The 22,325-nt window shown below is 35.6% G+C and overlaps 1 protein-coding gene across 3 annotated transcripts in view; it reads left to right on the forward strand.

Annotated features, from left to right (window-relative positions):
* The first annotated feature begins 1,796 nt into the window (after nucleotides 1-1,796).
* Nucleotides 1,797-22,325, forward strand: part of rnh1 (ribonuclease/angiogenin inhibitor 1) — a 51,405-nt gene continuing 30,876 nt past the window's right edge. For 2 of the 3 annotated variants that reach the window (XM_058760582.1, XM_058760584.1), the window contains exons 1-5: nucleotides 1,797-1,865; nucleotides 5,195-5,320; nucleotides 5,950-6,048; nucleotides 6,293-6,349; nucleotides 6,534-6,638. In XM_058760582.1, the coding sequence (XP_058616565.1) occupies nucleotides 5,262-5,320; nucleotides 5,950-6,048; nucleotides 6,293-6,349; nucleotides 6,534-6,638 (320 nt within the window). In that variant the 5' untranslated portion in view covers nucleotides 1,797-1,865; nucleotides 5,195-5,261. Of the gene's footprint in view, nucleotides 1,866-2,025; nucleotides 2,049-5,194; nucleotides 5,321-5,949; nucleotides 6,049-6,292; nucleotides 6,350-6,533; nucleotides 6,639-22,325 lie in introns of all 3 variants that reach the window. The other variant, XM_058760583.1, reaches the window with a different exon arrangement.

Here is a 22,325-nt window from a genome sequence, read left to right on the forward strand (position 1 = left end):
GTGAACTCAAAAAGATGAGCGGGGTTCTTATTTCTGTTAGACATCTACAAAAGCGCTAATTGAGAATTAACAGATTTAGATGATGATGTTTTATTGTTTTGTTTGATGTTACCATCAATGTGAGTAGTGTTTGCTTTAGTTGGGCTCTTGACCCTTGACTTTATAACATTATGTTTTTTGGGGCTGCTGTAACTGTGTTTGTAAAGCACATTTGTTATGGCAAGAAAAACCAAAAAAGAGACCGCAACCAGGTGATATTGGTTTGTTACTGATGATAACAGCGCAACCATCACCTAGATTCAGCATGCAGTCTTTGTGAGGAGTTATTAATCTAAAGCTTTTAATAATAGCTCTGTGATTATACAGTATAGGCCCCAGCAGTGTCATAATTGTTTATTAAGAATTTTAAAAGCATGAGAAAACACAAACATTTTGAACTACTATGTCATTTAAACACAAAGAGAGACATCAAGAATCGGTGTATGAATCTCAACAATGGTGACAATCAAAAGCTTCATGCTGCAATGCATGCTGGGTACCTAGTCTCTGTGCAGTGAGTGCACTTTGACCTCACATTAGTATGAGCACACAGTGAGGGTGCTGTGAGGTTACACTTTTAGCTCACTGTTACCTCACATTGTGACCTCATCACGAGTATCCTGTGAGCTCATGGTGACATCGCTGTGAGATCAAATTGTTGACTGGGTTGCGTGTTAGCCTACAATTGTCTTTTTAAAGGCGCTTACAGCATAATTTGAATTTCTCATATTTAAATTTTGCATCATTAATTGTTTTCCCGTGTGTGAAGCTGCTAATTGAAACAATCTGTGTTGTATAAAGCACTAGAAATAAAGGTGACTTGACTTTTAATGTTGGAGCAAATGATAACACGAACATTTTTTGCTCTTCCATTCACAAAGTTCACCTTATTGTAATTTACTTCCGAACACTATTTGCATACATTTTGTTTGTGATTATTTATTGCACATTGAGATTCCAATAACTGCAATTTGTCCTCCCTGAAGCCAGTATATATATATATATATATATATATATATATATATTTTTTTTTTTTTTTTTTTTTTTTTTTGCTGATTGGATGACCGCAGGATTGCACAGTTCAATTTAAGAGACCAATAACGATTGTTATGGTTTATAATAAACAGCTTATTCGAAGCCACACTTTACTGCCATCTAATGGTAAAAGATGAAATGCAGCTGGTCTGATTCATTTAACCAGTCATTTAACGCCTTTTTGATTTTAAAATCAAATACGGAAACAAGTTTATGCAAAACTATTGTATTATTCACAAAGCTTACAACGCAGCTTGTCGCTTACATTAGGCCGGATTCATCATTTTAGATTTGCTACGAAACCGAAAGTGTTGAAGGCAGGCGATGAATCCATTCAGTGCAGAAATAATGGGTGGGGGAAGAAAAAATAAAAAATAAAGATAAGTAAAATATACTTCATGATGAGTTTAGGTTAATGGAGATGAAGTGAAGTTAATGAAATTGGTTATTAAACTGATCCGTTAGGACAGAGCAATTTGAGGCGCCCATTTCCGTAAATCACAATCAGATATATCAGATTTATAATGTACATATCATAGGTAAATTGATTAAGCCGACAGAATGATGAACCTGGTAAAGATCTAGCACAAATTAAGAATTGAAGACTCAATGTGCAGCATTTTTTTTTTTTTTTACTTTATTAAGGCAGAATGAGAATGTCAGAAAGTCTACCAGCAGGAAAGATCCGGGTCTCATTGTCATGAATCGCACCATGTGACAGGGTCGTAAATGGGAGAAATAGAAAGCATTCTTCAGCGTGCTGGGTGCTGAAGCTCGTCGTACTACTGCAAGTAAGTTTTAAATGTCCTTGATTACAGTTAGTGCTATGTGAATGAACAGTTAGTGATCTTTGTTTGTTTGTTTTTTAAATAATGTAGGCTATTACAGTTTTTTGTTTTTTTGTTTTTGTCTTTTCTTTTTCTTTTTTTCTTGATGATGCGAAATCGAAAGCTTGAACGGAAACAGTCAGGCGGGTAAGTACCCAAGCACGGGGTGTATCATCCGATCATTCGTTTTTTGATTTAATATTTTGTAGTAGACAAATGAGAAAACGGCGCCTATTTTCGTTTGTTCAGAAATTTTAATTTTTTGGATCACGGGTAGAACAGATAAATTACCTCAAAATTCGTTTTCCCCTTGTGGGCGGTCATGAGACGCCCCTTTCTGCCGATTGGTCAACCAAATCTGAACCCGTGACATCATCAGTTTTTCCTCTGTTCTGTTACAATAGTCCTCTGCTGCTATTATCAGTAGGCTATACCGATTCTTAAACTGTAGGGGGCGGGTCCTAGATCGGGATTTCGTAAACAATTTAAGCGCGTTATAAATGCCATTCCAAAAAGTTTTATAAATCTATTTGTAAATCTCTACAAAACTTTTGTTAACAAGCCAGATGGATCGTGAACTCTCATCACTTCTCTTTAATGGTAACGACCTCAAAGCTTCCCAACAAACTTATTCGTTCTTGTTTGTCTATAGACGGGCTTTCTTCTGTCTATTCTTTGCATCAGCTGGGCATGGCAGGGTATGATATGACGGCTGTTATAGCCTACCCTGCTGGCCCAGTAAGTTTGTTTGTTTAATTAAACTCAACTCATAAGGTGGCCCATTTTAACTGAAATTAATGGCTCATTTTATCTTAACACATTCAGGTAAATTGGGCCAGTAACTAAAAATAATTTTTCTTTATAAAAATCTGGATTATTTAACAAAATCAGTATTTTATCTCAGAGAGGCCATCAAGACATGGGTTATAAATCATTACTTCTAAATGTGCATTTGTTTTTTTATTGAGTTATCATCCTTATTATTGAGGAGTAATATTGGATATGTCAGGCCACTCACCTTGCCTTTTTCTGGTGTGGTCTCAGAATGAGGCATTGCCCCTCCCCCGTTAGCTAAATGTCAAGTACTGTTATGGCAACAGTTTGAAATTCTTTGCAGTCATTGGCTGTTAACTTTTAAAGAGATAAGCTACTTCAACCTTAAATGGCCCATTTTACCTGATGGCCCAATATGCCTGATATCACCCTACATACTCTCCTGAGTTTTATAATGTAGTCTTGTATTTTATTAAAATTGATTATAATTAGTATCTCAAAATATGCGCTCGTGCGCGGCGCGAGCTGCTGCCCACTCGTACATAGGAATACGAGATTTTCAGAAAAGTAAAAACTTGCCATTTCGGTTGTTTCTCACCAAACCCATATACCCTCAGAACACTTGGAATATACACCACAAGTTATTTTACGACAGATTTGCATCCGCTTCAAAAGGAAAATAAAGAAAGAGAGCATTCTCTGCCATTAAAGGGATAGTTCACCCAAAAATGAAAATTCTGTCATCATTTACTCACCCTCAAGTAGTTCCAAACCTGTATGAGTGTCTTTGTTCTGCTGAACACAAAGGAAGATATTCTGAAGAATGTGGGAAACAGAGCAGTTCTGGGGCACCATTGACTTCCATAGTATTTTTTTCCCTACTATGGAAGTCAATGGTGCCCCAAAACAGCCTGGTTACAAACTTTCTTCAAAATATCTTCCTTTGTGTTCAGCAGAACAAAGACATTCATACAGGTTTGGAACTACTTGAGGGTGAGTAAATGATGACAGAATTTTCATTTTTGGGTGAACTATCCCTTTAAATGGACAAGTACGAGCAGGGTGTGGGTGGGTGTGTGTGTGTGTGTGTGTGTGTGTGTGTTTCGAAAAAAGAAGGTATAGCCTTTAGAACAGGTGAGTTGCCCTAGTTCACACAGTTCCAGTATGGGTTAAATTAATAAGCAGACAAACGCGACTACAGTCAAGCACAGACCAGTATTGAAGTGCACAGGAAATATGCAGCAGTCATTTTAAAGCAGTTTATTTAATTAATACTGTGTATTAATTTATGTTCACTTGGATTGAAATGTCATACTTTTGATAAATAAAGAAAACAACAGCATGCAACACTTTTGGCACATCTCGGTCTCCCTGAACATCTTTCTGTCGCAAGCCACAAACACGAACCAATCCACAGTGAATACTTCACGCGCCTACTTTTAAAAGTCTACATTTAGATTATTTGGCGTAAAATGCATCATATAAGTCACTTTGGAAAAAATCACAGTATGTATCATGATAAAAAAAAAAAGTGACAACAGTCTGAAAAATATGGTAGGCTACAGCAAATTATTTCGAGGATCACTTTAAGAACCGCTGGTCTACACAGAAAAAAAGCCTTGTCTAGACTCTGCCCTGGTATGAGTTGTGTCGAGCTATTCATTAGTCTGCTTGTTTGATGAGAAAAAGAGGAAATGTAGTTGCAATAAAACGGTTTATGAATCCATACACCTGCAGCAGCGGAGGACTACTATTTTGCTGCACGGAACTGCAGAAGTACTGATGACGGCACGGTTGATCTTTGGCTGACCAATCAGCAGAAAGGGGCGTTTAATTCCGCTCACGTGTAGACATCGAATATTTAAGATGTTTATTCATTTTTCTATGCCTGAACGAAAAACGAAAAATTAAGCTGAATTCTCGTTTTTCCTTTTTTTTGAACAAATGAAAAAACGAACATAGGTGCCGTTTTCTCGTTTTTCTACTATCAATATTAAATAAAAAAACGAATGATCGGATATGATACACGGACCATGATGCTTTAATGTCTTTTAATTTGTGTCAAAAGAGAATGTTATAAACCAGCTGTGATTAAATAGGATATTTCAGTTCACATAGCTCAATAGCCTATACATTTAGGCTATATATTCAGCTGTTGTGGGAGCAGTTGAAATCAATAGGCCTAAATTGTGAGCATGATGTAATGATCCCATAACCTACTGTATTAAATGGTTAATTGGTTGCATAAATATGAGTGTAAATTCATGTAAAATTGCTATACAGAAAGTGAATTTTCTCCCTCTTTAATATTTCCAACGCTGAAATAATTTTAAATTATAGTTATGTTTCTATGTTTACAGCTATATGATATGAAGAATTGTCTGAAATAGGCCTACACTGTTTGGCTAAACTAAATTAAATGTAATATTAACGTTAGTTTCAGAGCCCGCGTGTTCTTTTTATACAGCTTGTTTGTTGCCAGCTCAACAATTGTCTTTTTTTTTCCACCTCATGTCCAGGTTGTGCTGAGCAGCTGAATGTCTTCAACACAAAGATAACTGTCCTGTATGGCAGTTTAGATGCAGTATGTCAGAGGAGCGAGGAAATAACTCTCCATCTGAGATGAGTGTCTCAGAGGAACAGAGGTAAGACTGAGTCTATTTTTAAAGAATCATTTAAATCACAACTTCAGTTTCAATATTGCAGCTAAAAGTTCAATAAGAAAACGGGATAATATTATGTGTTCCTTAATAACAGTCTATAAAATTCAAACACTTCTCTAGAGTCCAGAGTCCAATAAAGATGTTGTTTGCGCCTCAGTTACAACTTTCATTTCTCTGAAACAAAAAGGCATTCATAATGTCACAGCAATGGCGATAGTGATAACAGTCTATTAGCTGAGGTATTTAAACATTGGGGATCTGCCAGGTCTCACACCTTTGTTCCTGTTTGTGTTGCTCAAACTCAAACGAGTAGATCATGTTTTTGATAAAATATGTGTCTTTACTGAATGTGTGTTGCTTTACATGAAAGTGTATGCCACATGCTAATGAAATTTCTAGGACAGTTTGGTGGTGGTAATGTAAAAAGGGTTCAATAAGAGACATTTCCTTATCCAATCAAACTCAAAGTGACAAGAATATTAAGTTAATTATATCATGTCAAAAGATGAAAAGAAGAAAGAAACACACACACACACACACACACACTTAATATAAGTACCTCGTGCCATAAAATGTTTGTTTCTTTCTCTCTTTCCTCGTTGTGTCATTAGGGGAAGATCAGGCTCTGAGGTTTCCAGCTCTGAGTCTGTAAAGAGTGATCAGTCGAAAGGTGATGTGCCACTTTTCAATGAGGAAACACCTACCAAAAGGTATTTCATGTATTTCCTATTGTCAGACACACATAGACTGTGTTAGGAAGTATTTGATTTACTTTATCATAACAATTTAGAGTTTTGTTTCTCAAAAAAGCAATTGCTTTATAGCATTGTGATAGCTGTTGATGGGAGAAGAATAATAATGCATGGTTATAGCTTGTTAAATTGTACTTACTGTAATTACCATCTGAATGAAACCTCTTCAAATGAGACTGAGGAAACTTCTTTGTGTTATTAGTGAAAAATTGGGCCTACATGTGTCCTTCAGTGATAAAACACCATCACAAGCTAAAAGGTATGTTATGTGCTTTACATTCATTATTTACATTTCTTCACTGTGTGTCTGTGATTGAACTTGACGGATTAAACAGAAAACCACACATAAACACATTCATCTGTCCATAGTCATGAGAATGGCAAATGCTCTTCAAATGAGACTGAAGAACCTCCTTTAATAGTGTTTTTTCTGTTCTTGTCAGTGAAAGATCAGGTTCACCTGTATTCAGCTCTGTGTCTATGAAGAGTGACCATTCAAAAGGGGATGGACCAAACTTCAGTGAGAAAACACCATCATCTTCCAAAAGGTATTCTATTTATTATTTAGGTATTTCTTATTGTTGATCATGAACAAACTGTATGATGTATTATTATTATTTTTTTTTTTTTAAGTTTGAAGTCAACAATGTGTCACAGTTGGTTTGTCAAATCTTTGTCCAAATGTTTGGTTCACTACAATTTAACTTGCCACCAAGAAAATTGACAGAGATCATAAACTTGAAGTCATTAAACCAAAAGCATCAGAAGAAACTCACTTATGGGGCGAGCCTTGTAACTCAGTCATACTGAGTCAATAGATAACTAACACTCAGCGTTTGTAAGCGTTTATAGAAGTAGGAAATTAACTTTACTAGAGTCTAAAGTCCATGAAGGGATGCAGGCTGGTAGCTGGTAATTCATATATGGTGGCAGAACAAATGCTGATAAGACATGTCACTGCTGATAGTTGTGGTGTTTATGTAGGAAATGTTAGAATAAAATGGAATTAACTGCAGTTAATGGAAAATGCCACTCATATTGGGGAGTTTTGGAGTGGTGTTCAATAGCTAATTAGATAATTTCTTCTCTTGCAGTCGAGTGAAGAATAATAATGAATTATAGCATATTATAGCATGCAGAGAGAGAGAATTTGAATTTTAACCAAAAATGTATTCCACAACTTTTCTCAAATTTCTCAAAACAAGTCTAACACAATAGTAAACCAAGCAAAATTGACATTAAACACAATCATTGTAACAAACAAGAAAAAAATAAAAGTTCATCTACAACAGAGCAAATTGCATCATTGTAACACCACTGAACTGAAAAGAACATTAAGTCTTTCATCATCTTATAAAATTTAAAATCAACACCCACACTCTTGCTTTTATCCGATTTTTAAAAATAGATACAACTTCACATCCTTCTGACCCTTCAATTTTATTCCTCCTGCTTATATATACTGCCATTTTTGCTTCTCCCACAATGAAATTTAAAAGTTGACATTTTATCCTGTTTTTCACCACATATCGATATCCAAGAATAAAACTCTGAACAGTAAAAATTTCGTCTAGCTTACCAAACATCAATGTAAGAAAATCAAATAAATAACACAATCTTGTACACTCCATAAAACAATGAAAAATTGTTTCTCTTTTTTCACAAAAAGGACATAAATTAGAAACATTTGGATTGATAACATGCACAAAAGAATTAACAGCAACTGCACCGTGTAAAATTCTCCATTGGAGATCCCCCACCTTTTTTTCCAAAGGAGGTTTATAAAAAACTCTCCACACAGGTTTTATATTCTGATCCAAACCTAATTTGTCTCTCCAAACAGTATCAACTCTTCCGTTTAGAACTTTCGAGTTTAAAATTTTAACACAACTTCTGTACAATTGTTTGCTGTTAGCCTCATTAATAGTTAATTCTTCAACAATTCCCCATTTGCCCCTTTAAGATCAGGAATAACATAAACTTCTGGAAAGGGATCTTTATTATCTGGAACCACCCTTCACCAAAGCTTATAAGTAGAGACTTTTCTTCTACCGTAAGCTTCTGTTTTAAAAGATCCAGTAATTTCCCTGCTAATCTTGTTGATCTAACTCCAATGCAAGAAGCAACCTTTTGTGAATTATTTAACTCAGGACCCCCAGCAGCTATTATGTGACACAATTTAACTTTTCTTGCTCTGCACATTGCACTTTCAAAACCCCATGCAGCTTCACTTGAAACATCGAATCTAGCTCCAAACACAGTCGGTTCTTCTAATAACCAATATAAAGACAAACCAAAAGCCCCTCTTCTTTTCTTGAATAAACTCCATATTCTAAAGACCCCTTTATAGAAAGGAGTCAGTCCATTCAGCTGAATTTTGCTAGAGTCCATTAAAAACAAAGCAGAGTCCAGTCCCAGGCCTCCAACTTGACTCAAAATAAAATTAGCAACATTCCTCCAAACAAGATCTTCTGGTCCAGTTAAAAATCTTTGAATAAATTGTAAACGAAAAGTTGCTCCTCTGCTGGACAGATGTACTAGTCCTTGTCCACCTTCCTCCTTAGGGAGATAAAGTACACTCTGCGGCACCCAGTGAAACTTAGTCCAAAAAAAATCCACAATGAGAGCTTGTAGTTTTGCAAGTAGTCCATTTGGTGGCTCAGAACATGCCAAGCGATGCCAGAATGTTGAAGCCACCAAATTATTGATGACTATAACACGTCCTCTAAATGACAATTTGGGCCACAGCCATTTCCATTTTTCCAGTCGTCCTTTCGTTTTTTTCTAGAACACCCTCCCAATTTTTTTGCAATACTAAATCATGTCCAAGATATACACCTAAATATTTAAAGCCATTTTTCTTCCACTCAAGTCCAGCAGGTAAATTAGGAAGGCATTTACTGTCCCACTTTCCACATACAATGGCTTCACTCTTTTACCTTAGCTGAAGACAGCTTTCCAAAATCATCAATTATTATTCTTAAAATATCTACCTCTTCTTGATTATTCACAAAAACAATAACATCATCAGCATAAGCCGACAACTTAATTTTAAAATCACATTGTGGTATACTCCAGCCATCAATTTTTGCTCTTATTCTTATTAACAATGGTTCAATTGCTAAAGCATACTAAAGCATACTTAAAGCATGCTAAGCATGCCTGACAACGCACATCCTTGCCTTATGCCCCTTGTGATCTTAAAAGTAGCACTCAGGCCACCATTAATTTTAAGTATACTTTCAATGTTCCCATATAACACCCCAATCATTTTAATAAAACTCGGACTGAAACCAAACTCTCTTAGCGTTTGCCAGAGGGTAGTTATGCTCAACCCGGTCAAAAGCTTTTTCTTGGTCCAAGGAAATGAGACCAACATTTAAACCCAATGATCTAGAGATATCTAAAATATCTCTAATTAAATAAATATTATCAAAAATAGATCGATTACACAGTATGTCTGGTCCACATGGATGACCCAACCAATCGCCTCTTTTAATCTAATCGCTAAGGCTTTGGATAAAATCTTAAAATCAGAGCATAGGAGTGACACAGGTCGCCAGTTCTTTATATTTCTGGAGGTCACCTTTCTTCGGTAAAAGGTTGATTACTGCTCTTCTGCAGCTCATAGGCAGCAACCCTCTGTTCAAGCTGTCATTGAGCATTTCTAGCAGATCATCCCCTAGCACAGCCCAGAGTGACTTATAAAACTCAACAGGGATATCATCGATCCCCGGAGCTTTCCCAGACTCCATACTCTTTAGGGCATCATACAATTCACCTTTCGTAAAAGGTTTTTCCAGTTCAGCATTTGCTCCTTCTGGAACCTTAGGTAGACGCTCATAAAAGCAACTAGCTATCTCTTCCTCCTCCGTGTATTCACTCCTATACAGCTCTGAATAAAAAGCCACTGCTCTTTTCCTAATTTCCTTAGGCTCTGTAATTTCTATGCCAGATTCTAATAGCAAAGAATGCATAATTCTATTTTGACCATTCTTTTTTTCAAGTCCAAAGAAAAACTTGGTTGGACCATCCATTTGTGCTGCGCTTTGAAACCTTGATCATACCAGAGCACCCTGCACCCTAATACCCAACAAATTATCTAAAACTTTCTTTTTATTTTTGAGAATCTTAATACGTTCTCGGTCCCTTACAGATTCCAAGAAATTTTGTATTTCTAATATTTCTCTCTCTAGATCTTCCAACGATCGGGAAATGTTTCTAGAAGCATTGAGAGTGTACATACGGCACAGTTACTGTATCTGTATTTTTCCATAATCCCACCATTGCTGCAGAGAATCAAAATATGACTTCCTATTCTTAAAATCTTTCCAAAAAAAATTAAACATCTCACAAAAGGAATTATCTTGCAATAGACCAGTATTAAAGTGCCAATACGCACTTCTTGGCTTAACTTTATTAATAAAAACATTACAGCAGACCAAACAATGACCAGAAAAACCTACAGGTGAAATTGCACAACACTTAATAGTATTAAAATTATGTTTAAAACAATACCACCTGTCTAGTCTAGCCATTGTTACATGATATTCTCTCACTTGTGTCCATGTATATTGCCTCTGTGTTCTATTCAACACTCTCCAAATATCATACAAATCATGTTCTTTTATAATTTGTTGCAAAACACGTTGTGATTCCATATGAGGTTCTTTATTATTCCTATCAACACTAGCGTTTTCTGTGCAGTTAAAATCACCCCCAATAAACAGATACTCCTCATATTTGCAATTTTTGACTACATCTCTAACTTTATTTAGAAACAAAACCCTTTCACCTCCCAGAACCGGTGCATATATATTTATAAATACAACAATACAATTTTCAAACTCAACCCTCAATTTCAACTGTCCCTTAACTAAATTTTCCACTTCAAAAGAAACTGGAATTATATTTTTCCTTAATAAAATAGCTACACCTCCACTGGTATTAGTCTTATGACTCATAATCACCTCTCCTTCCCACTCCATTTTCCATGCACTTTCATTCTGCACATCAGTATGAGTCTCCTGAACAAACATGACATCAATATTTTTTTGCTTTATCAGTTCAAACAGCATTGCTCTTTTCCTTTGATCCCTTGCACCATTTATGTTCAAACTGCCCAGCCTTAAATTACTCATAAATAAATGAATTAAAAAAAAGACTGAGCATAACAAAAACAAATAATTAACAAAGAAAAAAGAAAACTTAAAGCATTGCTTTTTCACCATTCAACATGGTGGATCTCAACTTCTGAACAATTTTCTTGAGCCTGTATATTTCTTGTTCTGTAAGGCCCCCAATCCCTTTTTCTTTCATTGACACTCTTGCTGACTCTATAAACAACTCCCGATCAGGAAATAAATCCTCCACTTGAACTCCCTTCATTCCTTTTGTACTTTGCAAAAAAGCTTTAATCTTTTCAAGGGTATAGGCATTCCTTTCAGATCTCCTAAGAGAAACTGAATCAACTGAGCTCACTGATTCACTCTCACTCTCTATTAATGACTCATCAGAATTACTAGGATCATGGAGTTATATCTGACCAATCTTCTCTTTCATCTGTTTTTCCTGAACTTGTTCTTTCCTTGCTTTTTCCCCCCTTCTCTTCCCAGTAGTTTTTCTTTTCAGTGTAGGTGTTTTAAAAAGACTGTCATCATCCGTCATATCAATGTCTCTAGACGTTTCTACTTCCACAAGACTACCAACAACATCATTTTCTATTTCGGTTGTGTCCTGTACTAGTTTTTCCTCAGTACACTTGTTCACTTTTTTCACCATCCTCACCATTTCTATCCCTGTCCTTTTCTTGTTGGTCTTCAATCACATTATTTTCTTCTTGTCCCTCTCCATCATTATTATGAATTTTCTTCATTCTCTGGACAAGCTCGAACAAGATGTCCTACCTGACTGCACTTAAAACATTTAATTGTTTCTGATGTTACATAAATTACATAGTCAAAGTCATCAATCCTAAACTTTAGTACAAGATTCAACTCCTGTCCATTATTTAGAATCATATACACTTGTCTTCAGAAAGTGACAACGTGCTTAAGTTGCGCAGATTTGCAGTTTAAGACTATCTTTTTAATCTTCGATACAACTTTCCCATGCCTTGCCAGTTCTCTTTCAATTACTTCATCTTTGATAAATGGTGGAACATTTGACAATAAGATATTTTTTGCTGGTTGCATCAAAGGCATTACCGCTGTAAAAGCCTCATTTAAAACAATTCCACTTGCAACGATCTCATTAACTTTATTGACGTCATCTAATAACAAAACAATTGCACTGTTAATTCTTGATGCTGACAGAATGCTTCTGTGACCAACAACTTGTGCAACAGCTAAACTGCAATCTTCCACAGAGTAGCGTTCCGCGGGGACAACTTTAATGCCATGCCGCCGCGTTAGCTGATCAAGCGTCACACTTCCAGGCGCTGCCATTTCAACCAGCACACGCTGATCGACAGCGCCTTACTTTCCTTAACTGTAGCAAAAACCCCTAAAACAATCACAGATTCTACCTGAATATAATAAAAGAATAGAAAGATAAAAAAAACTTACTCAACTCACAGACAAACGCTCTCACTCCACCACACATCCAACTCCGCCCACTCGCTCCCAGCATGCACGAGAGAGAGAGAGAGAGAGAGAGAGAGAATTTTTTTGAATTTTAAGACTACTTTATTTAACAATTTTAACAACCATCCATACAATGGATCTTAATTAAAATCCACACAAACCACCAAATATATTATTCAATACAACTTGAAAAGAATAATTCATCATCTATAACAGTACGCAAAACATCTTCATAACTCCATACATCTTTAAAACCTTGAATATTATTCACTAATTTATAAAACATAAATTCATGTCTTATTCTTGCTTTAACTAGACTTCTAAAAGTGCCATCAACATCATTTCCTTCCTTCCCTTCTACTTTTTTTCCTTCTAGTTAGAACAATTGCAGTCTTTGCTTGGCCAACAATAAAATTTAATAAACATCCCTTTCTTCTACTTTCTTTCCAATATTTAAAACCATAAATAAAAACAACATTAGAAAAAACAACCTTGAAACCTACAAACAAATCTTGAAGTCTTAAGAACAAAAGACTCAATCTATTACAATACAAAAAACAATGAAATATTGTTTCTGTATTTTCACAGAAAGGGCACTTGCTTTCAACAGATCGATTAATAATGCTTACAAACGCATTCACAGCAACAATTCCATGTATTAGTTTCCATTGTAAATCTCCAGTAATTTTGATCAATGGTGGTTTATATAATTTTCTCCATTCAGGCTTACAATTCTCATCAATCCCAAAATGTAATTTCCAAGGGATATCTGTTTTACTCTTATGCTTTTCTTTATTCAAAACTTTAACACTCATTTCATAAAGTTTTTTCCCTGCAACTGAGCACATTTCCAAATCCTTTACTCCCGTATCATTAAGAAAAGGGTAAGCAAACTCCTCTTCTACAAAACTTAATGAAATCTCCATATTTGTGAAAGAGTCATTGTTATCAAGTGCACATCCATTGTCATCTCTCGTTATTAGACTCATCTCCTCTTCAGTTAAGAGCCTTTTAACTCTGTCCAAGAAAGCTCCAACTATCCTCCTTGATTTTATTCCCAGACGCTGTGCCGTTGCATCCACTTTATCAAAATCACATCCACAAATGTCCAACAATTGTCCCAAGGTGATCATTTTCACATTTTTCAAGCTTTGGGTTATTCCAACGAAAGACTTTTCACCAATGTCCAATCTTGCTCCTCCCACTAAAGGTTCCTTCAGGAGCCAGAACAATGACAAAACAGGTATCTTCCTTAATATTTTCATAAGACCCCATGCTTTCAAAACACTATAATAATACAGGGGTAACTCTTTCAACTCTTTGTCCACACACTTTGTCAAAAAAAGATTTTTAGCAAGTCCCATTCCCCCCACTCTCTCCAAAATGAGACTTGCTCCAGCCTTCCATACATTATTTTCACCATAAAGATACTTTTGTACAAACTGTAATCTGAAGGCTGTTTTTCTGCTTTCTAGGTGAACAAGCCCTTGCCCCCCTTCATCTCTTGGTAAAAACAAAATACATTGTGGAACCCAATGCAACTTATTCCAAAAAAAATCAACAATTAATGCTTGTATCTTTGATAACAAACCCATAGGAGGTTCGAGTGATGCCAAACGATGCCACAGTGTAGATGCCACCAAATTATTAATTATAAGTGTACGCCCCCTGTAAGACATTCTAGGTAGTAGCCATTTCCACCTTCTTAATTTTCCTTCAATAATTTCTACTACCCCCTCCCAATTTTTTTTAATATGCTGCTCATCACCCAAAAAAACTCCTAAATACTTGATTCCACCTGAAACCCACTTTAAACCTCCTGGCAACTGGGGTTTCCTCTCCTTCCACCCACCTATCTCTAAAGCAGCACATTTACTCCAATTTACTTTGGCTGATGATATTTTTCCATACTTCTCAACCACCATTCCCATTCTTTTAACATCTTCTTCTCCAGTAACAGCCACCATTACATCATCTGCATATGCAGACAAATATAATTTTTGTTCACCATACAAAATGACACCCATTAAAACCTTTTTCAATTTGAGTAAAAAAGGCTCAATTGCTATAGAATATAACATCCCTGATAGGGAACACCCCTGTCGTATCCCTCTATTAGCTCCAAAAGGAGCACTTAAACCACCATTGACCTTTACAATACTTTCAATGTCACTGTATAGCATCTTAATTAACTTAATAAATTCATAGGGAAAACCAAAACATTCCATAAATACTTGTGCTCTACTCGATCGAAGGCTTTCTCCTGGTCCAACGAAATGAGACCAAAATTCTGACCCGTCAATTTTGCCACTTCAAAAACATCTCTGATTACAGCTATGTTGTCAATTATCGATCTTTCAGGCACACAATATGACTGATCATTATGTATTATTTGCCCCATCAGTTTCTTTAAACGATTGGCCAAAGCTTTTGACAGTATTTTAAAATCAACACACAAAAGGGATACTGGTCTCCAATTCTTAATTTCCTTCAAGTCACCCTTCTTTGGTAACAAAGTTAACACTGCACGCCTACAACTCAAAGGTAACTTCTCCCTTAATATACTATCACAAACAACCTCCAAAAGATCACTGCCTAAGATGCCCCAGTATGCTTTATAAAAGCCTACTGTAAGGCCATCAATTCCTGGAGCTCTTCCATTATCCATACTTCGCAGAGCTTCATATAACTCATTCTTAGTTAATTGTGCCACTAATTCTGCCTTAGCATTTTCCTCTATTTGTGGTAAATCACTCAGGAAATCTTCACACAATTTATCATCTTCCACATATTCACTTTTATATAGCTCTCCGTAGAACTCAACAATTCTCCTACGTATATCTGATGCTTCACTTAACTCCTGTCCATTAATGTCTTTTAGGCAATGAATAGATCTGTTTTGGCCATTCTTCTTTTCTAAACCAAAAAAAAACTTTGAAGGAGCATCCATCTCAGAAAAATCCTGGAAACGAGATCTAATTAAGGCCCCTTGTACTTTATATCCCAACAGATTTTCCAGGACCTTCTTTTTCTCTTTTAAAATCTTAAAATGCTCATTTTTCCCTGTTACTTCAATCAGACCTTGAATTTCAATAATATCATTTTCAATTACTTTGATCTTTTTGGCCATGCTCCTAGTGACATTGAAATGGTATTGTTTACACAACTGTTGTATTTGTTTTTTCCCAATTTCCCACCATTGTTGCATACTTGAAAACATACTCTTTTTACCCCTCCATTTTTCCCAAAAAAACTCAAAACACTCTTTAAAATGTGAATCTTCCAACAAAACACTATTAAAGATCCAATATGCACTCTTTTTCTTTAAATAATTAATAAAAACACTAGCTGTTACCATTGAATGATCAGAAAAAATAACAGGATTAATATAACATGATCTCATCACTTGTAACTGATGTCTGAAACAATATATTCGATCTAACCTTGCCATAGATAGCAAATTCTCTTTTACATGCATCCATGAATATTGTCTAACATTTCCATTTAACTCTCTCCACACATCTACCAAACCATTTGCTTCAATAAGACGTATCAATGACTTCCTTGAAGCTGTGTGAGGTTCTACATGATTTATATCAATATCATTCGCCGTACAATTAAAATCCCCTGCCATAATGAGATAATGTTCAGGATCACATTCTTGTAACACATCAGTTAAGGTCTCTAAAAAAAACATTCTCTCAGCTGGTAATACAGGAGCATAAACATTTACTAAAGTAAATTAAATTTTATCATATCTTGCAACAACCTTTAAAAGCCTTCCTTTCACAACCTCTTCTACTTCATAACATGTCGGAGAACAATTCCTTGCAAAAAAAATTCCAACACCAGCACTCATATTAGTTTTATGACTTAGAACTACATTTCCATCCCATTCTTTCTTCCAATCAACTTCATTAACATTGTCACTGTGTGTCTCTTGTGCAAATACTATATCAATATTTTTAATTTGCAACATTTGAAAAAACTGGCTTCTTTTCCTTATATCTCTTGCTCCATTTAAATTTATTGTAGTTACTTTTAAATCAATAATTAGAAAAAAACACCAACTTAAAACCAGCCAAGCTAAACAAAACCTAGTTGCCTTCCATTTACTTTCCACCATCACACAATTGTTCTGTACGCAACTTTTGTACTATCTTTTTTAAACGATGTATATCCTGATTTGATAAACAACCCTCACCTCTCTGCTTCATCAAGAACTTAGCTGAATCAATAAAAAGCTCACGATCAGGAAAAAACTCTGTTACCACCACATCTTTTACCTTTTACATTTACATTACATTTACATTTATGCATTTAGCAGACGCTTTTATCCAAAGCGACTTACATTGCATTCAAGTTACAGTTTTTTTTACATTTTATCAGCTCTTGCTTTCCCTGGGAATCGAACCCACGATCTTGGCGTTGCTAGCGCCATGCTCTACTATTTGAGCTACAGGAAAGCACCATTTGTACTACTCAAAAATTTCTGTACTCTTTCTAAACTATATCCACTCTCTTTTCCTACTTCCTGTCCCATTGATTCCAACACTTCTACCTCCCCATAACTAAGAACCGACGAATCATCAGCAGAAGAGTCATCTGATACTTCATCTGCATCTTCTTTATCTTTTACTACTTCCTGATTTTTCCTAAATGCTTTAGACTTTGAACCCTTCTCACTCTTACCAGCCTTCCTTTTTACCACTGGAATTTTAAACATGTCAGTTTCCTCATTCATTATTATCTCTTCCTCATCTAACTCTATTTCCATACTTCCATTTGCTTCCCTGCTTTGTGACGTTTCAACCTCTATAATATCACTATCTTTAACCTCACCCCTCCTTCCATCCACAATTCCAATTTCCTCACTTTCTCTAAGATTTCCAACCATCAGCTCCTGATTACTTTGATGCGCTCGACTTTCCAACTCTAGCACATTAACAGCCCTCTCATCTTTGGCGCTACTTGTTTGCGCTCTATCCTGTACATTACTCTGCAAAAAAGCGCTACTTGTTTGCGCTCTGTCCTGTGCATCACTCTCCAAAAAAGCGCTACTTGTTTGCGCTCTGTCCTGCACATCCCTCCGCAAAGGAACAATCTGCTCAGGACACGCACGAGCTAGATGTCCCTGATTTCCACATCTAAAGCATTTCATTGTTTCAGTTGTAGCAAAAATGATATAATCAAAACCTTCAATCCTGAATTTCAGCGCAATGTTCAGTTCCTCCGTATCATTCTTCAAAATCATATGAAGTTGTCTTCGAAAAGAAACAACATGTTTCAGGAGAGGAGACTTACAACCTAGTGGTATCTTTTTGATTGTCGAGACAATTTGTCCATGTCTTTTTAATTCACACTCAATTATCTCATCACTTATGAACGGAGGCACGTTAGAAAGAACAACTTTCCTCGCTGGATTACCAAGCGGAAAAACTTGAATATACTCCTCTCTAATAACTACCCCTCGTTCAACAATCAAATCAACCTTCTCAACCATTTCCAAAAAAATTACCACAGCACTATTCATCCTTGCTGCGGACTTTATACTGCTGTGTCCCACTACCTTTCCCACAGCTAAACTACAATCCTCAACTGAACATTCCACGCCGACCGGTATTTTAATACCATGTCGCCTGGTCAACTTCTCAAGCGCCATGCCTCAAAAAGAGGCACTGGCCAAAGTCCGAAAAAAACCTTCAAACACAACTCTTAAATAAGTCTCTCTTTTTTTTTTTTTTTTCCCCAACAAACTCAAACCGAGAAACCATCCACTATAAGATAGACAAAGTTTGAAAGAAAGAAAAATTAACACTCACCACGCTCTCAACCATGCACCTCACCTCAAACACTCACCACACTCGCGCACGCGCAGAGAGAGAGAGAGAGAGAGACCTTTCAACATCTCTTTAATTACAATCCATTAACACAAAATACATACATTCAGTAACCACAATACATTACTTCAAGAAACCATTCGAAAAAATGAAAATAAATAACAGCTTCTTTTACAACAATATATCACAACCTCCCTCTTCATTGGGTTGACATAAAATATTTCCAACTCCCCACGAAAAAAAGAAAGACTCAGTATCATTCACCAATTCATAATACTTATACTCCATAACCAGCGTACTTTTTACCAGCGCTCTGAACATATTCAAAGGATCAGCATCACTATTAAACAGCATTTTGCTCTTTCTTGTCAACCAAATTGCCATTTTTGCCTTACCAAATAAAAAATTTATCAAAACAATTTTACTCTTGTTTGAAACACTATATTTTGGTCCAAAAATAAAAAAACTATTTGTAAAAATAAAACCAAAATTATTACTCAAATCTCTTAACACATCAAGAATTCCTGATAACCTTGAACATCCGATGAATATATGAGATACTGTTTCTGAAAGACCACAAAATAGACACTCTTCTCCTTGCAAAGGATTTAAATGAACTTTATAACGATTTGTTGCCAAAATCCAGTGTGAAATCCGCCATTGCAAATCCCCACTTCTTTTTTCAATTGGTTTCTTATACAATGATCTCCAACATCCTTTTGGAGAAGTACCCAATTCAACAAAATTAGTCCATTTGGTCTCTGGAAGGTCTTTCAATGCTCTTAAATTTAAAAATTTGACACAAACCAGATAAAAAGACTTCTTCGATATAACACCAAAGAGGCCAAGTTCAGGTGTTTTAAAAGAAAGTAATCTTCCATCAACCTCCTGCCAGTCTCCTACATTTACATCCACACTGATATTAGGGAATACATTCTCAACTATCTCTTCTTGCAATGGAATTACAGGAAACAACTCCTGAATCTCAGATAATAATTTTTCAACAGTCCGAACAGAATGAATACCAATCTTCATGGCCAGATTTTCTGCAGAAATCCATTGGTCCATTGACCTAAGATGACCAATTTTACATATTCCTGCTTTAACCAGGCTTGTGCAGACACCCTTAGATTTTAAAATCACACTGGATAAAAGAGGATTAAAAATTAAAGGTTCTTCAAGAACCCACTCATGGGTTATCTCAGACTGCTCTCTTTTAACAATAAATATTTGCCATGCATTTAGTACTGATGTGTAAAAAGGAGGAAGTCCATTAAGATCCACTTCATTCAAATTCATTAAAAAGAGGTGTCTATCCAAATTCATCCGCCCAACTCTCTTTAATAAAGCACAAGCTATTTCTGCCCAGTTCTGAGACTGATGATAGAGGAGTCTTTGTGCAGTCTTCAGTCTAAAAGCAGCTACTTTGGACTTAATGTCCATAAGGCCTTGGCCTCCTTCACTTAACTGCAGATACAACACTGACTCTCTTAGCCAATGTTGTCCGTTCCAAAAAAAGTCAACAAACACTTTTTGAATTTCCCTGAGGAGTCCATCCGGTGGATTCAACACAATCAGTTTATGCCATAGTACAGACGCGGCAAGATTATTTATAACCAACACTCTTCCTCTATAAGATAGTTGAGGTAAAATCCAGTTCCATTTTGATAATCTATTACAAATTTTGTCTTTTACACCTTCCCAGTTTTTCCTTTGATACACTTCTGAACCTAAACAGATGCCAAAAAACTTAAAACCATCTTTTTCCCACTTTACATTTCCAGGAATAACAGGTAAAAACATTGTTCTTTTGTCATTGCACCAAAAAGCTTCTGTTTTACTCCAGTTCAGTTTTGCAGATGATGCTTTCTCATATAAAGAGATACTGTAAATAACAACATCAATATCTCTTTGATCTTTCACAATTACAGTAATGTCATCTGCATATGCTGTTAACTTGAACGCATTGCAGTTACCATCAACCTTTAAACCAGTCAGATGTTTTCTTAATAGAGACAGGAGTGGCTCCACTGCTAAAGCATATAACTGACCAGACTGTGGGCATCCTTGTCTTATACCTTTAAGTAATCTTATTGGTCTACTTAACCCACCACCTATTTTAAGAATACAAGAGGCATTCATGTATAAGAGTTTGATCCAGGAAATAAAAACATCTCCAAACCCAAAAGCACTCATTGTTTCAAACAGAAAATCATGGTCAACTCTATCAAAAGCTTTTTCCTGATCTAAAAACAGAAAGCCAACATTCACTTCATATAATTTAGAATAATCTAAAATATCTCGAATCATAAAAATGTTATCATATATTGTTCTTTCTGGAATGCAGTAAGATTGATCTTGATATATTAAATCACCCAGTACAGTTTTCAGCCTGTTTGCCAAAACTTTGGCTATTAGTTTATAGTCAGTTGTTAAAAGTGACACAGGCCTCCAATTTTTAAGAACACTCAAATCACCCTTTTTTGGTAATAGTGTTAAAACTGCCCTTTGGCAACTTGTGGGAAGGCATTTTTCTTTAAAACACTCTTGGATCACCTCATAAAAGTCTTTTCCAATGTACTTCCATACAGCTTTATAAAAGTCCGCTGATAGTCCATCAATTCCAGGTGCTCTACCCAGCTTCATCTGTTTAACGGCATCAGTCAACTCCTCAAACAAAACTGAACTGTCCAGATTCTCACTCTGCATCTTAGTAAGAGTAGGCAGCTGTTGCAATAGCTGTGGAACACATTCAGTATCAGTTTCTTCTTTACTGTACAAATCTGAATAAAAGTCCACTGCAATCTTTCTCATTTGTCTTGAATCAGACGTCTTTAGTCCATCAGGTGTTGTCAAACAATACATTTCATTTTGTTGTTTTGACACTTTTTCTAAATTAAAAAAATAAGATGTAGGAGCATCCATCTCATGTACAGACATAAAACGGGATCTTATCAGGGCACCTTTAGCCCGCACTTGCAACAAAGATTCTAGATCTTGTTTCTTTTCACATAAAATGCCAGCTAAAGATGAATTAGAATGCTGAATCATACCAGATGTAATGTGAAAGATCTCATGTTCTATTTCAGAAATTTTTTGTTTTATTTTTTTCATTGAAAAACATGTATACTGCTGACAAAAATTTTTTATTTGTGTCTTTCCTATTTCCCACCACTGTATCAAATTGTCAAAATCATTTTTCTTAGAAACCCATTCATTCCAAAATAATTCAAATTTCTCATGAAAATCTCTCTCTTTCAACAATGCAACGTTAAATTTCCAATAAGGACTTTTGAATCCAGATTGTGTCAAAACAATATTGACTGTAATAAAATGATGATCTGATAGACAACATGGAAAAATATTACACCCCATTATTCTATTATTTTCAGCCCGGTTGACATAAAACCTATCAAGTCTTGCCACACTTATCATTCCTTGTGAAACTTTTGTCCATGTATACTGTCTCATATCTTTATTCCTATCTCTCCATACATCTACCAAATCATTCTGAATTATAATACTTTTTAAGAAAGAAGCCGATACAGAATGTGGTTCCTCATTATTTCTATCTAAAAGAAAATTAAGAGTACAATTCCAATCCCCACCAACAATTAAAAATCCATCCAAAGTATAACTTTTTAAAAATTCTCCTAACTTTCTAAACATTAAAATTCTATCTGATCCTTTATTTGGAGCATAAATATTTATAAAAACAAATAACTGATTATCAATCTTAGCTTTCACCATTAAAATACGTCCTTTCTCTATTTCCATTTCTGATAAAATGTTGACATTAAGGTTGAAAATA

Source organism: Onychostoma macrolepis, chromosome 22 (genome assembly GCF_012432095.1).
Source record: "Onychostoma macrolepis isolate SWU-2019 chromosome 22, ASM1243209v1, whole genome shotgun sequence".
Classification (NCBI taxonomy): domain Eukaryota; kingdom Metazoa; phylum Chordata; class Actinopteri; order Cypriniformes; family Cyprinidae; genus Onychostoma; species Onychostoma macrolepis.